The 12,544-nt window shown below is 43.4% G+C and overlaps 2 protein-coding genes across 2 annotated transcripts in view; one reads left to right on the top strand and one right to left on the bottom strand.

The window, feature by feature from the left end:
- The window catches only part of sacs2 (sacsin molecular chaperone 2), a 17,715-nt gene extending 5,990 nt beyond the window's left edge, over positions 1-11,725 (top strand). Inside the window, exons 8-9 of the mRNA XM_077536778.1 lie at positions 177-265; positions 337-11,725. Of these exons, the coding sequence (XP_077392904.1) occupies positions 177-265; positions 337-11,150 (10,903 nt within the window). The 3' untranslated portion in view covers positions 11,151-11,725. The remainder of the gene's footprint in view (positions 1-176; positions 266-336) is intronic.
- The window catches only part of LOC144030460 (uncharacterized), a 23,595-nt gene extending 11,051 nt beyond the window's left edge, over positions 1-12,544 (bottom strand). The window contains exon 1 of the mRNA XM_077536788.1: positions 12,492-12,544. The gene's annotated coding sequence lies outside the window, so the exon portion shown is untranslated. The remainder of the gene's footprint in view (positions 1-12,491) is intronic.

Here is a 12,544-nt window from a genome sequence, read left to right as displayed (position 1 = left end):
AAGATAATGATGCTTAGTTTTGATTGACACTCAGAGATGCATCACTGGTTGTAGTTCGCATCATAGTGGTGTAAACACTTACACTGCATCAGTTTGTTTGCCATAATGTTAGATATCATCATGTGTGTCAAATTATTTTGAATTGATAGTGAAGAAAATGTCTGTATTCTGTGCAGAGTCTTACTTCCATTTTGCAAACACCTCTTCATCCCGGATGATTTAAGCCCGGACTGCACTGCCTACTTGAAACAACTGGCTCGCGAAAGTAAGAAATTAATCTTTTTTTTTTTTCATCTTTCCAATGCACAAACTTATATTTCTGTTGTCTTTCCCAAGAATTATTCACGATAAAGGACATCAATGCAGATGTGGTGGAACAGTACACCAGGATGTATTTGCCCGAGGACTGGAAGGGGACAAACACAGCGCTCGTTGGCTGGGACGTCAACAAACATCAGCATCCACCTTTGGATTGGCTCCTCGAATTCTGGAAGTTCCTCAACGCTCACTTTACAAAGTTAAGTCGTTTCATTGACATTCCATTGATACCAGTGAGTCCCCTTTCTTCCAGTCAGTCTTTACTACTTGCTAAACTGAATCCAAACACAACGCTTGTTTTCCACCAAAGAAGGCAGATCAGCTTGCCAGATAAAATAGCCGAGTTGTTGGGAAAAGTTGGTGGTACGGTGGTGAGGGGAAATGAATGGCTTAAGCATGACGACCTTGAGTCCTTTGTGCTGTGTCCATCTCCAAGAAGTGTTGTGACTATCTTGAGGAACGTCAAGTTTCAGCATCTCGTCAGAGAACTCCAGACCACGTGTGCCGGCACTCGAGAAGAATTGAAGGAATATCTCTCTTGTCTGGATTCTCTCTCCAATAGCGAGAAGGATTTCCTCTCAAAGGTGCCTCTGTTTCAAAATACAAAAGGCGCTCTTCTCCCAGCACACTCAAAAAAGGCCATTCTTTTAGGTTGCGGTCCAAAAGTACCAAAGGAACTACCAATGCCTGAATCAATACTGCAATGTACTACTGAGGCTGATCGCAGACTCTTGAAATTGCTCGACATTAATCCTTTGGACACAGCTCAAGCAGCCCATCTACTGATTGATAACATTGAGGCCAAAGCGTGCAGCAAAAATGACATTGAAAAGATCATGACTTGGATTTTACAACATGGCATTATCCTTTTCTCCCAAAATAAGACCTTAAAACAACGCTGTCAAGAACTAAGCTTCATGGAAGCAAATGGAGTGCTGAAAAAGACTTCACACTTCCTTCATCCAAGAGTTCCAATTTTCAAAGTCGTTTTTGACACCGATTTCTTCCCCCCTTCTCCATACTTGGAAACAGAGCAGATGCTTGAAACCCTCACAAATCTGGGCATGCTAAACAGGGAAGCGGATGTGTCTCCTGAGCACTTGCTGCACGCTGCCGCTGTGATCAGCAAGTTGCAACCTATCTCGCAGACTTTCAGCAGAGCTCAGGCGCTCTTGAACATGGTCGATGCTCACAGTCTCCTGCCTAAGTTTTCTGATGCACAGCTTCACAGACTCAAAATGCTGAAATGGATTCCATGTGCTAACCCTGGGAATAACACAGACGAGATTTCGCTCTTCTGCCCGCAGGAAATAAGACACTCTCAGTATGAGGATATTGTTGGGCATGTAATGCCTCTAATCGGAAGCCTGAGTGACAGAGTTAGCCACAAACTTGGTCTCAAATGCTTGCCACCGACAAAGAAAGTGAAAGACAATTTGTTTGCCTTGATTGAAAACATAAACAAAATGGATGATCCTGACACAAATGGAGATTTCAAAAGGAAGTTGCATGGCATTTACAAACACATGCAAGATCACATTTCTGACTTTGCAACTTTAATGGATAGGAACATGTGTTGGCTGTGGTGCGGTGACCAGTTTGTATCTCCACAGAATTTGGTTGTAGACTACCCTCATAATCTAGATCTGAGCTCCTGGGTGAAGAAATTACCTAAGGAATTTCTACCATACAAGAAGTTCCTGAAGGAGTTTGGTCTGAGATCTTTGCTTTCACAGTGTGATATTGTTGACATTCTCCATTCCATCATGAAAACCATTGAAAGAAGACAGCCGCCAACTGCAAAGCTCTCTGAAATTAAAGCCTCCATAGAAATTGTCAAATGGATATGGAAGGAGAAGATGAAGGTTCAGGAGGACATACCAGTGCCCGTCATCACACAAGAGGGTCAGTATACACTTAAATCAATGTCGACGGCTGTTTTCTGTGATTTGAGCAAAAAAAGTTTGGAAGGGCTTCTATACAGCAAGGATGAAGTGCATGTCCTACACGAGGAGATTCCAAAAGCTGCTGCTGAATGGTTGAACATCCAGTTCCTTAGCACGCACATCCTTGACCCTGAGCTTGTGGGGATTGAGCAGTGTGGACAATCCGAGCCCATAACAACGAGGATAAAAAACGTTCTCAAAGAGTATGATGAAGAAAGTGATGTTTTCAAAGAGCTCATTCAAAATGCGGAAGATGCCGGAGCAGATGCTTGTAAATTCTTGGTGGATTTGAGAGTACACAAGAATCCCCCTGAATATCTCATAGATCCTGGCATGACCCTTTGCCAGGGCCCTTGCCTTTGGGCATTCAATAATGAGAAGTTCACTTCTGAGGATTGGGAGAATATCGTGAGAGTGGGCTCTGCCTCAAAAGAACACAAGGTGGGAAAAATTGGCAAGTTTGGACTCGGATTCAACACTGTGTATCATGTGACAGATGTTCCTTCAGTCCTAAGTGGAAACACGCTCCTGATACTTGATCCAAATGTGACTCACCTTAAAAAGATCATCAGAAACAAATCAAATCCTGGAATCAAGTTGGACCTCTCCCACAAGCAACACTTTCATTGTTTCCCTGGTCAGTTTGGACCATACGAAAACATTTTTGATTGTAGTTTTGCCACACAAAGTCCCCCAGACCCTTACCAGGGTACTCTCATCAAACTTCCTTTCCGAACCAAGGAAGAGGCTCTCAAATCGGAGATAAGCACCAAAGTATACGACAAACACAGTATTATCTCTTTTCTTCAAGGCTTTACAAACAATTCTCAAATGCATATCCTGTTTCTGAAGAACATAAACACATTGTCTTTGCAATATATCTCAAACCATGCAGCAACTCCTCCAAGAGATGAAGAAATACAAACCGTCCTCAATGTCGCCAAAACGACTCTGAGAGCAATCAGAATTCCAGGCGAGAGTCAGTCAGTACAGTTCCAAGCTGAAAAAATATTGCTGAAACACGGTCAGAATTGCAAAGATGTTATTGACTGCTGCTCTGCCAACATTGTCCAAATAAGGAGTGAACAATCTGGTAGCAAACAAAGTCAGTCATGGCTCGTGCACAACTGCTTTGGGACAAATCAATCTTTAAAAATGACCCTGCAACAGGACAAGCAAGTCAAGTTCTCCTTGCCTATTGGAGGAATAGCTGTGCCATTGCAAGATGATCCAGAAAGTGGAACATTTTCCACACCTGAAACCAAGCTACCTGGTCAGGCATTTTGCTTCCTCCCACTTGCCATTCACACTGGTCTCCCAGTCAACGTCAATGGAACATTTGCTGTAACAAGTAACCGTAAAGGTCTGTGGGAAAGTGGGGTCAAGCATGATTGGAACAAAGCGCTTCTTCAGGATCCCATAGTGACAGCATATGTTACAGCACTTTTGGTATTAAAGGACATGTCAGAAAAGGGACAACTGAAAAGTTACTCTTATCACACATTTTGGCCTGATAGAGAAAAAGTTAATGAGACATTCAAACCTTTGGTTGATGGGTTTTACTCCACCATCACCCAACAGCACATTGACCCTAAGGTCTTCTGCGATGGCAAAAAATGGTGTTCAGTGAACAATGCCATATTCTTACATGAAAGTATTGAAGAAGATGAAGAGATCCATACACTTGTATTGCAGGTCTGCCAGAAACACATCAAAGAACCAAACCATGTTGTTTCTCTTCCACTCTGGTTGAGAAACACCTTCAAACAGGCTGGCCTTGAGAAGGTTTTGCAAGAGAAAACATGGAATTGGGTGAGGTTTTATCAAGACGTGGTGTTTGAGAACCTCGCCACCTTGGATGCTAAGAGTAGAGATACTCTTTTGTTACATGCCATTGATCTAAACTCAGAGGAAATTGATCATCTACTTGTCAAATATCCATGCATCCCCACAACTGATGGACACCTCCAGCATATAAAGAAACTTGTAAATCCATCAGGCAAACTGGCTAGTCTTTTTGAAGACGAGAAGGGGAGATTGCTTGGAGGTACGGAAAATGACTTCTGCTCCCCAAGGAGGATTAAACGTCTGCTGGAGCTTGGAATGACAAATAACCATCTTCAACTGGAGGCTATTGTTCAGAAAGCAGAAACAATCCAAACCTTTTGGAGGACTGACCAAAAAAAAGCATATGGATATGTGAAGTGCCTTCTTGATCTCATGAAGGATCACATGAATGACAAAGACTCCTGCCACTGGCAAACTTTACAAATGACACCATTTCTTCCAGCATTTCTCTGCTGCCGTACAACGCCAGTTCTGAAAAGGCCAGTTGACATTTTCAGTGAAAAATGCTCATTGCTTGTTGACAAAACTCAACCTGTGCTGGATCATTCTGGCCTGAACATACATGTTACTGATCCTATCCTACAAATACTAGGCGTTCGTGACACCCCAGTACCTGACATGGTGCTCCAGCAGCTGCAAAAAACACAGGAGCAATCACAATCCACGGCCAAATCCAAGCTTCACACGATTGCCTATGAATGCTACAGTTTTCTGGATAGCTGCCTTCGTGACTCAAAGACATCAACATTCATTTCTCAGAGAGCTAATTCATTTCCATTCATTTTTGACAGTAATACATTTGTCAACGTGAACCGTGTGGCTGTCAAAGGGCAATGTGATGCAAAGCCCTATCTCCATGTACTTCCACCTGCCTTTGCTAGTTTCCGGAATCTCTGGGAGAGTCTAGGTGTTAACGACACATTCACGCTCCACCAGTTTCTTAATGTGCTTCAGGAAGTCCATTTGAAACACAGAGACAAACCCTTGCCAATGAAGGATTTGAGAATTTGTCTCACAATTTTAAACACAGGCATATACTCTGCCAACGAGAGCACACCAAGCGACTGTTTCATACCCGATCGACATGGGGTTTTGAAACCTGCCTCTCAGCTTTGTTTTAATGACAGCCCATGGATGCCAGTTACTACGGAAGTCACACTCTGCCACAAGGATATCCCACGTGCTATGGCACTCCATTTTGGAATCCAAACAACCAGACATCATACTCTGCAAAGCCATGAAGTTGAAAACCTCTTACCAAATTCTTTTCAGTTTGAACAGAAAGAACAGCTAACTGTTAGGATTAAAAACATTATTTCTGCCTATCCTTCAAAGAAGGATATCCTGAAAGAGCTCATCCAAAATGCTGATGATGCAGAGGCTACGGAAATTCATTTTGTTTGGGACAGACGACAGCACAGCACTGAAAAAACCTTTGGAGAGAAATGGAACAAGCTACAGGGTCCAGCGCTTTGCGTTTTCAACAACAGTGTGTTTTCAGATGTAGACCTGGCTGGCATTCAGCAGCTGGGAACTGGAGGAAAGCATCACAATCCAGGGAAGATTGGAAAATATGGACTTGGATTCACTTCTGTTTACCATCTAACTGATTGCCCCTCAATCCTCACTGGAGATGGCTTACTATGCATTTCAGATCCCAATCAAAATTACATTGAAAGTTACAATGAGCATGTGCGGGCAGGCATTGGCTATAACCTAGGTGTCTGGTTTAAGGAGATGTACAAAGATGTTTACAATTCTTATCTTCCAGACAAATTTCCCCTTAGAGACGGAACCATGATCAGATTGCCTCTAAGGACTCCCACCATGGCAGAGATCTCAAAAATATCGCAAGGGGAAGTCACCGAGCTCGACTTGAATCTCTTCTGTGCTGCCCTATCTGAGGACCCTGAAGGGCTCATCCTGTTCCTGAAGAATATCTGCAAAGTTGCAGTCCATGAAATCAATGATCAGTCAGATGAAATGAAAACGATCTTTGCAGTAGAAAAGAAAACACACCAAGCAGAACAAGAAAAAGAGGCTGGAGTGAGGCATCGTCAAAAAGCTGTTGTAGCCGAAGACTCAGTCCCATGTAAGGCAATTTATGAAACAATGATTTCAACCTCAGACAAAAGAAAAAGTAAATGGATCATTGTTGAGCAGTTGAGCACATCACAGTCCAGTGATGGAGAAGGAAATCATCCAAGAGCATCAGTAGCAGCCCGTGTGAAATCAAAACAACTACTCAGCAACAGTGTTTTCAAAGGAGAAGCTTTTTGTTTACTTCCTCTACCAGGCACCACTGGTCTACCAGTGCACATCAATGGAGACTTTGAGGTTGATTCTTCCAGGAGAGGCCTTTGGAAAGAAGACGGCCTGAGTCTGAAAGTAAACTGGAACGAATCTTTGAAAACCAATGTCATTGCACCGCTGTATGCAGATCTTCTTGATTACATCAGCCAAACCAATCTAGTGAAGACAGTTACCCGTGAAAAAATAATGCTGTGTTTTTCTAAATCATACTTGTGTTTCTGGCCAACAGTGTCTGAAGATGTTGGTCAGGAATGGCATGAAATGATACACGAGGTGTACAGATCAATAAGCAAACGAGGCCTTGATGTTATTCCAGTGTTGAGGTGCACAAAACGAGTAATTACCAAACAGCCATTGACAACTACCACTGAATACTCTGTTGAGTGGCGAGATGCAAGAGAAACCACATCGACGACTGCACCCTACTTAGAGGAAGGATCCAGTGGGAAGATCAATCAGATTTTGAGGGACCTTGGCATGAATTTGGTTCCCTTCTCCAATGAAATGAAGAGGATATGGGATGGTTTCAAAACTGCTGGCATTGCCGTACTTGATGTGAATCCTTCTAGTGTGCGGACCTTCTTGAGAGCAAAGGTGGTCCACAATCCAAAGCAAAGAAACAATGAGTTACCGCTGCCCGTGAATGACACGCTTATTAAAAATCCAGAAACATGCTCGAACCTCCTCTATTTCTGTCTAAGGGATATCTGTCTCAAAGAGATCACAGATGAGGATTCTGATCTACTCAACGGACTTCCTCTTCTACTCACAGCAGATGGTGTTTTGAGGGTGTTTGACAACAAATCACCCAAGCTGATTTCCCTGTACAGTAGTCTGTTCTCTGGGTACGAGCACCATTTTGTACATTATGAGACAAACCGTGACTTTTTTAAGGTGCTACAAGCCCTGAGTCTCGCCAGCAAGTTGACAGTTCATGGTGCTTCCGACTGGTTGAAGCTCTTGATTCAGCAAAATCTACACAAGTGTGAGCTTGACCCACAGCGTGGTCTTTATGTTCCAAATAAGGAAATGCTTGCCTGGATGAAATTACTGTGGAAGTTCTTATTAAGCCATGTAAAAACTAAAAGTCCAAGTGATGTAAAAACCAAAAGTCCAAGTGATGATCAGCATTTGTCATTAACTGATGTGAAGGAGCTCTTTGGTGACTTCTGCATTTTACCTGTTCTGTGCCCACAGTCAAAGAAGCACCTCCTTCAAAAAATGAAAGACATGCCTTGTGTAATTCTCTACAGCAGATCAGACGATATATCTCAAATCCTGTTCAAACTCGGTTTCATGAGGCTTGACTTTTCCTTCTTCGTTGAGGCTGACTTTCACAAAGCTTCACTTCTGCCACCCGAACTAATGAATGTGAATGACAAAACTTCAGTGCTGAACCAAGTCGTCATTATAAACCGCTCAGAATTTTACCATCTTTCTTCAGATGACATGAGACAACTTCAAAACTTCCTGCAGTCTGCAGAGTGCATAAAGTGTCCGGCGTATCAGAGCAAGCTCCGGTCACTACCAATATTTGAAACAATACACGGCAATCGAGTAAGGATTGATGGCCAAGAAACTGTTTACATCCTCGACATGAGCACACAGTCACTGGTTCAATTCCCAGACTTGTTCAAACCTCCCGAGAGCAATAGCATTTTTCTCAAAAACAATCCTGAGAACATGAGTGTGTCCCAAACTTTGAACATTCAGACCTTGAATGAGCTGCAGTATTTCATGGAGATAATTCTGCCTGTGGTGCGTAGACTCTCGGAGCGTCAGAAGCTTCAGTGCCTCAAACTGTTACTCTCGCTTCAACATCATTTCTCTTATTTTCAGTGTAAGTCCGCCATAATTTCCAAGCTGAAGACAGTACCAATGATTGGCAATGCTGAGGGGCAAGTGGTACCAGTCTCGTACTACTATGATGACAGAATTGCCTTGTATCAGGAAATGTTGCCCCAAGAAAGGTTTGTCCCTAAGGGAGTTTGGACTGAGTTGTGTGAAGGAAACCCATACCAAGAACAAGCAGCACGGCAATTACTGCAGGAACTTGGAATGAATCATGTTGTGTCCAAAGACGATATTGTACGTTTTGCAAAGCAGGTAGAGTCGGAAGTTGAGACAAATGGTCACTCTCAAGAGCTGCAACAGAAATCCATCCTAGTTCTCAAAGAAGCCTTGAGAGTTGCAAGTGATGAGAACACATTGCTGGACAGCATAACCAACATAAAGTTCATTTTTCCTGTCAGAATAGAAAAAGAATTGTGTGACTATCATTTGCCTTTTGCGCCAGAGACCACTGCCGTTCAAATCAAGGGCTCGTTAATCGAAAGACATTACGCGGCTCAAGCGGATCAAGAACTGGTTTGGTCTTCAATGCCAATCATACGTCTACCGGGAAATACGAAGGAGGATCTGAAAAGGATTACGCAAGCGGGAGCTCATGAACGACCGCCTGCAAATTGCGTAACCAGAAACATGATAAATGTCTGCCAGTCACCTTGCGAAACGGATGTTCAGATCAAAACTCGTGCGAGTGTGTTTCGAAGGTCTTATAAGTACTTGCAAGCGATGGAGTTTGACAGCCGATCACTGAAAGGTGTCCCACTCGTGTTGGTTGAAAAAGACACAAAAGTGGTGAGAACGGACAATGTTGCTCTTTCACTCCCCCATGAACGTGACTTTAGGCCGTATTTGTACGAAATTCCAAAAATGGACGCTGTGTTTTGGCCATTCTTCATGAAAGTTGGTGTGAAGGAAATACCAACTGCAGTGCAATACTGTAATGTTCTAGCTGCAGTCAACGCTGATTCCAGTGCCAAAACTCAACTCAATCAAAACCAGAAAAATACGGCTGAACGTGCTGTGGAGCAGTTGTTTCTGTTGCTTAAAAAGAAGGCCAACCAGTCTCTTCTGGACAATGTCAAGACTTTGTACCTACCTGCTGTAGATGGAAAACTCTACCCATCATGTGAACTCTACTTCAACAACACGGCGTTTGACGCCCAACGGTTGGAAGCATCACTGGACAAAGATTTCCTGTTACTTGAGAAACTCAGTACATGTAATTTGGGCAGCGACATCTACGAGCATTGGCGACTGCTGCAATTGCTGCCCCATAGACTCCAACCTAAAATGCTGTCACAGGTCACTGAAGAAAAATTTGTGGAATCGCACATGCAGCTTTGCGAGCTCAATCGGGCCTGTGAATTTCGCGACTGGTTTGACAAACACCTGACCTCCAGTGCATTCACGCATGGACTGATATGTCTCATGAGAGAGCAGTCAAAAGGCAAAGTAACTCAAGAGGAGGCTGCGGACGTGTGCAAGAAAATATTCGGCAGCATAGACATTGTGTGTTGCACGAGCCTAACGACGGAGCTGTGGCTCAAAGACCGAGCTCTGAAGAACACGGCCTGCGAGGCCGACGTTTTTGTCCAGCAAGTTGAAAGAGGTTGCGTCTTTTACATGAAACACAACGACACCATGCTCCCAAAGGTCATAAATGACGTGAACATGACTTTGACAAAAGTGATCAACTCTTTGTTAGGTAACAGAATTTTGCCAGAGCACCTCTTAGTACTCGGCCAGCTCCTCCTGTGTGACAATCTGGAAGATGTTCGTAAAACTTTGGCCAAGAACGGCATCCACGACAGTGTTGATGTCGAAAGTTTAGTGGCCAGCCCGCAGGCCCCAAAAGGAGAAATTCCAGAGGAGTGGCACGATTCCTTAGACATGAATGTCCTCAACAACTTTGAAGAGGGAGAATATGTAGCTTACTCTGTTGACGACAAGTACATTTATGCAGTCATTGTGGAGGTGCTACCTCCACAATCTGGACCTTACTCACAAAGGTACAAAATAAGAATTGAAGATGAGATCATTGAAGTCAGTACTGCAGACCTGTATCAGTTCAAATCTGAAGGCATGCCACAACCAGAGTTCGACGAACCCAGTGAAGCAGATATGAACTTACAAGTAGCGACATACCAACACTCTTCAAGAGGTTTACCGGCAACCTTTGAAGAAGCCGTGGTGGAAATTGAAGAAAGTTTGGTGGAGATTTGGACTCTTCCACAGGAGGAGAGGATAAAATATGGCAAGCGACTGTACCTCAAATGGCACCATGACAAAAACCCTCAGTGCCACTATGTTACGCAGGCAGTCAAATACGTGAAGAGCAGAACTTATGTCTCATTTCAACATTTATACCCGCAATGGGATGAGGAGGCTTTGCACCACCGAAGTGGCAGAGAACGAGTTTTCCTACGATACCATTCCAACAACTTTTGGGATGTAAACAAATACGTTCCAAGGCCCAACAGAGGAGAGGCCCGACGATGGTGTCGGCAGGCCCGCTGTGACCTCAATGCGGCGCACAGTGAAAGCGATGGCGGGAGCGCAGAGTGGTGTCTGTTCAAAGTCCACCAGGCAGTGGAAAAATCCCTCATTGCTGTCGAGTACAGAACAACCGGCCAATGTCTCGGCGGCACAATTTCAGCCATGGCTGAAAAAGTCTCATGCTACAGTCCCGTGCTAAGTGACCTGCCTCAAAGCGTGGCCCTGATGCAGGCCTTTGGCGTGGATGCTAAAAAGACGCAATATCCCAATCGCCATCCTTTCCCTCGCATTCCCAATGAAAGCTTCCTTCTTGCCAATGTGGATGCGGCATTGGACAAGGCAACTGAGCTTCTGGCTGTAGTAGAAACTTATGTGAACTGAATCTCCACTACAAACATATACCGTTTTACTGTACACATTTGTTTGCACTTAATTCTGTGGACCAATCCTGTGGTGTTAACCCAGTCGGGTTTGATTGCATTCCTTTCGGCATGGGCCAAGAAAAAGAGGTTTTGTATGACTTCAGTAATGCTATTGTGCTTTGTGCTTCAATGACTGTCTTATGTGTCACACTACAATGTTGAGTTACATGTATTTGGATCAAGATGATTCATTGACAACAGTTGTAATTCTTGCAGCTATTCACTACTACATCAATGTTTGGAGCGTCTGATAAATGTGCTCTGAAGTTAGTGTACTTATTGAAATTGTGCTTTGAGGCAACTAAATCATCTTTTGAAGAAGCAAAAAAGAAAAAGACCAAGGTAATTTGTTTTAAAACTTGTTCCTCTCAATGTGATCTATGACTTGTAAAACTACACTGAAAAAAAAAAAAGTAAATACCCTCTTATAAATGTGGATCTGACTGTTCATAATTAACCAATCATATTCAAGCTCATGTACCTGTATCTTTTAAAGGGCCTGTGGTTAACACCAAATAAAATTCAGATGTTCTAGTAGGCTTTCCCTGTCATTATTTTTGTTTCTGGTAGAAGCCCGGAGGTTTTGTGCTAACCCTGACTTTCATTTCGAACTGTTCATAATTCCTGCCACCTTAGGCGTTTTTCCACCGCACCTTGGTAAAATTTAGTGTTGTTCCGATACCGTTTTTGGCACCCGATGCGATACCCAGATTTGCAGTATCGGCCGATACAGATACCGTACCGATACTTACGTTTTTTTTTTTCCTCAACATGAAAAAGCTGTCCTGCTATTGGTTCAGAGAATTCAAGGGCCAATAGGATATCTTAGATTGGCATGCAGTGAACATGTCACATATCAGTGAATGTCGTGCACGAGCAAGACGCAAGATGCTGCATCCAAAATCCTATATTAGTGAATTAATTGTATCGGTATGTTACTTGTGAGTACTCACCGATACCGATACCACTGTTTTAATGCAGTATCGGCACCTCTGCCGATACCAGTATTGTTATCGGAACAACACTAGTAAAATTCAGTTTGCACGTTTTTCCACCAACAACAATTTCCAGGGTAATCCCTCAGGGGCCAACCAAGTACTATCTCAGCAGCAGGGTCTTGCTGTGACCACAGCTGATTGGTCAAATTTGGGGGCGTTGTTTTTACATCGGCTGGACTCAATCAAACTCATTTGAATTAAATACAGAGAAACACAATTCTAAGTTCCCTACTAAACTTTTTACAACCAACCCAGAACTCAAAAGATCCTGGGCTTGTTGCTGGAAGTCTAAACAGCCACACCTTCCTTTTGATAAGCATGGCTTCAACCTTGGCGTAGTCTCAGCCTGGTCTGT

Source organism: Festucalex cinctus, chromosome 11, assembly GCF_051991245.1.
Source record: "Festucalex cinctus isolate MCC-2025b chromosome 11, RoL_Fcin_1.0, whole genome shotgun sequence".
NCBI classification, from domain to species: domain Eukaryota; kingdom Metazoa; phylum Chordata; class Actinopteri; order Syngnathiformes; family Syngnathidae; genus Festucalex; species Festucalex cinctus.
The sequence above is the reverse complement of the archived record's forward strand: the minus strand, read 5'-3'. Positions and strand labels throughout refer to the sequence as shown.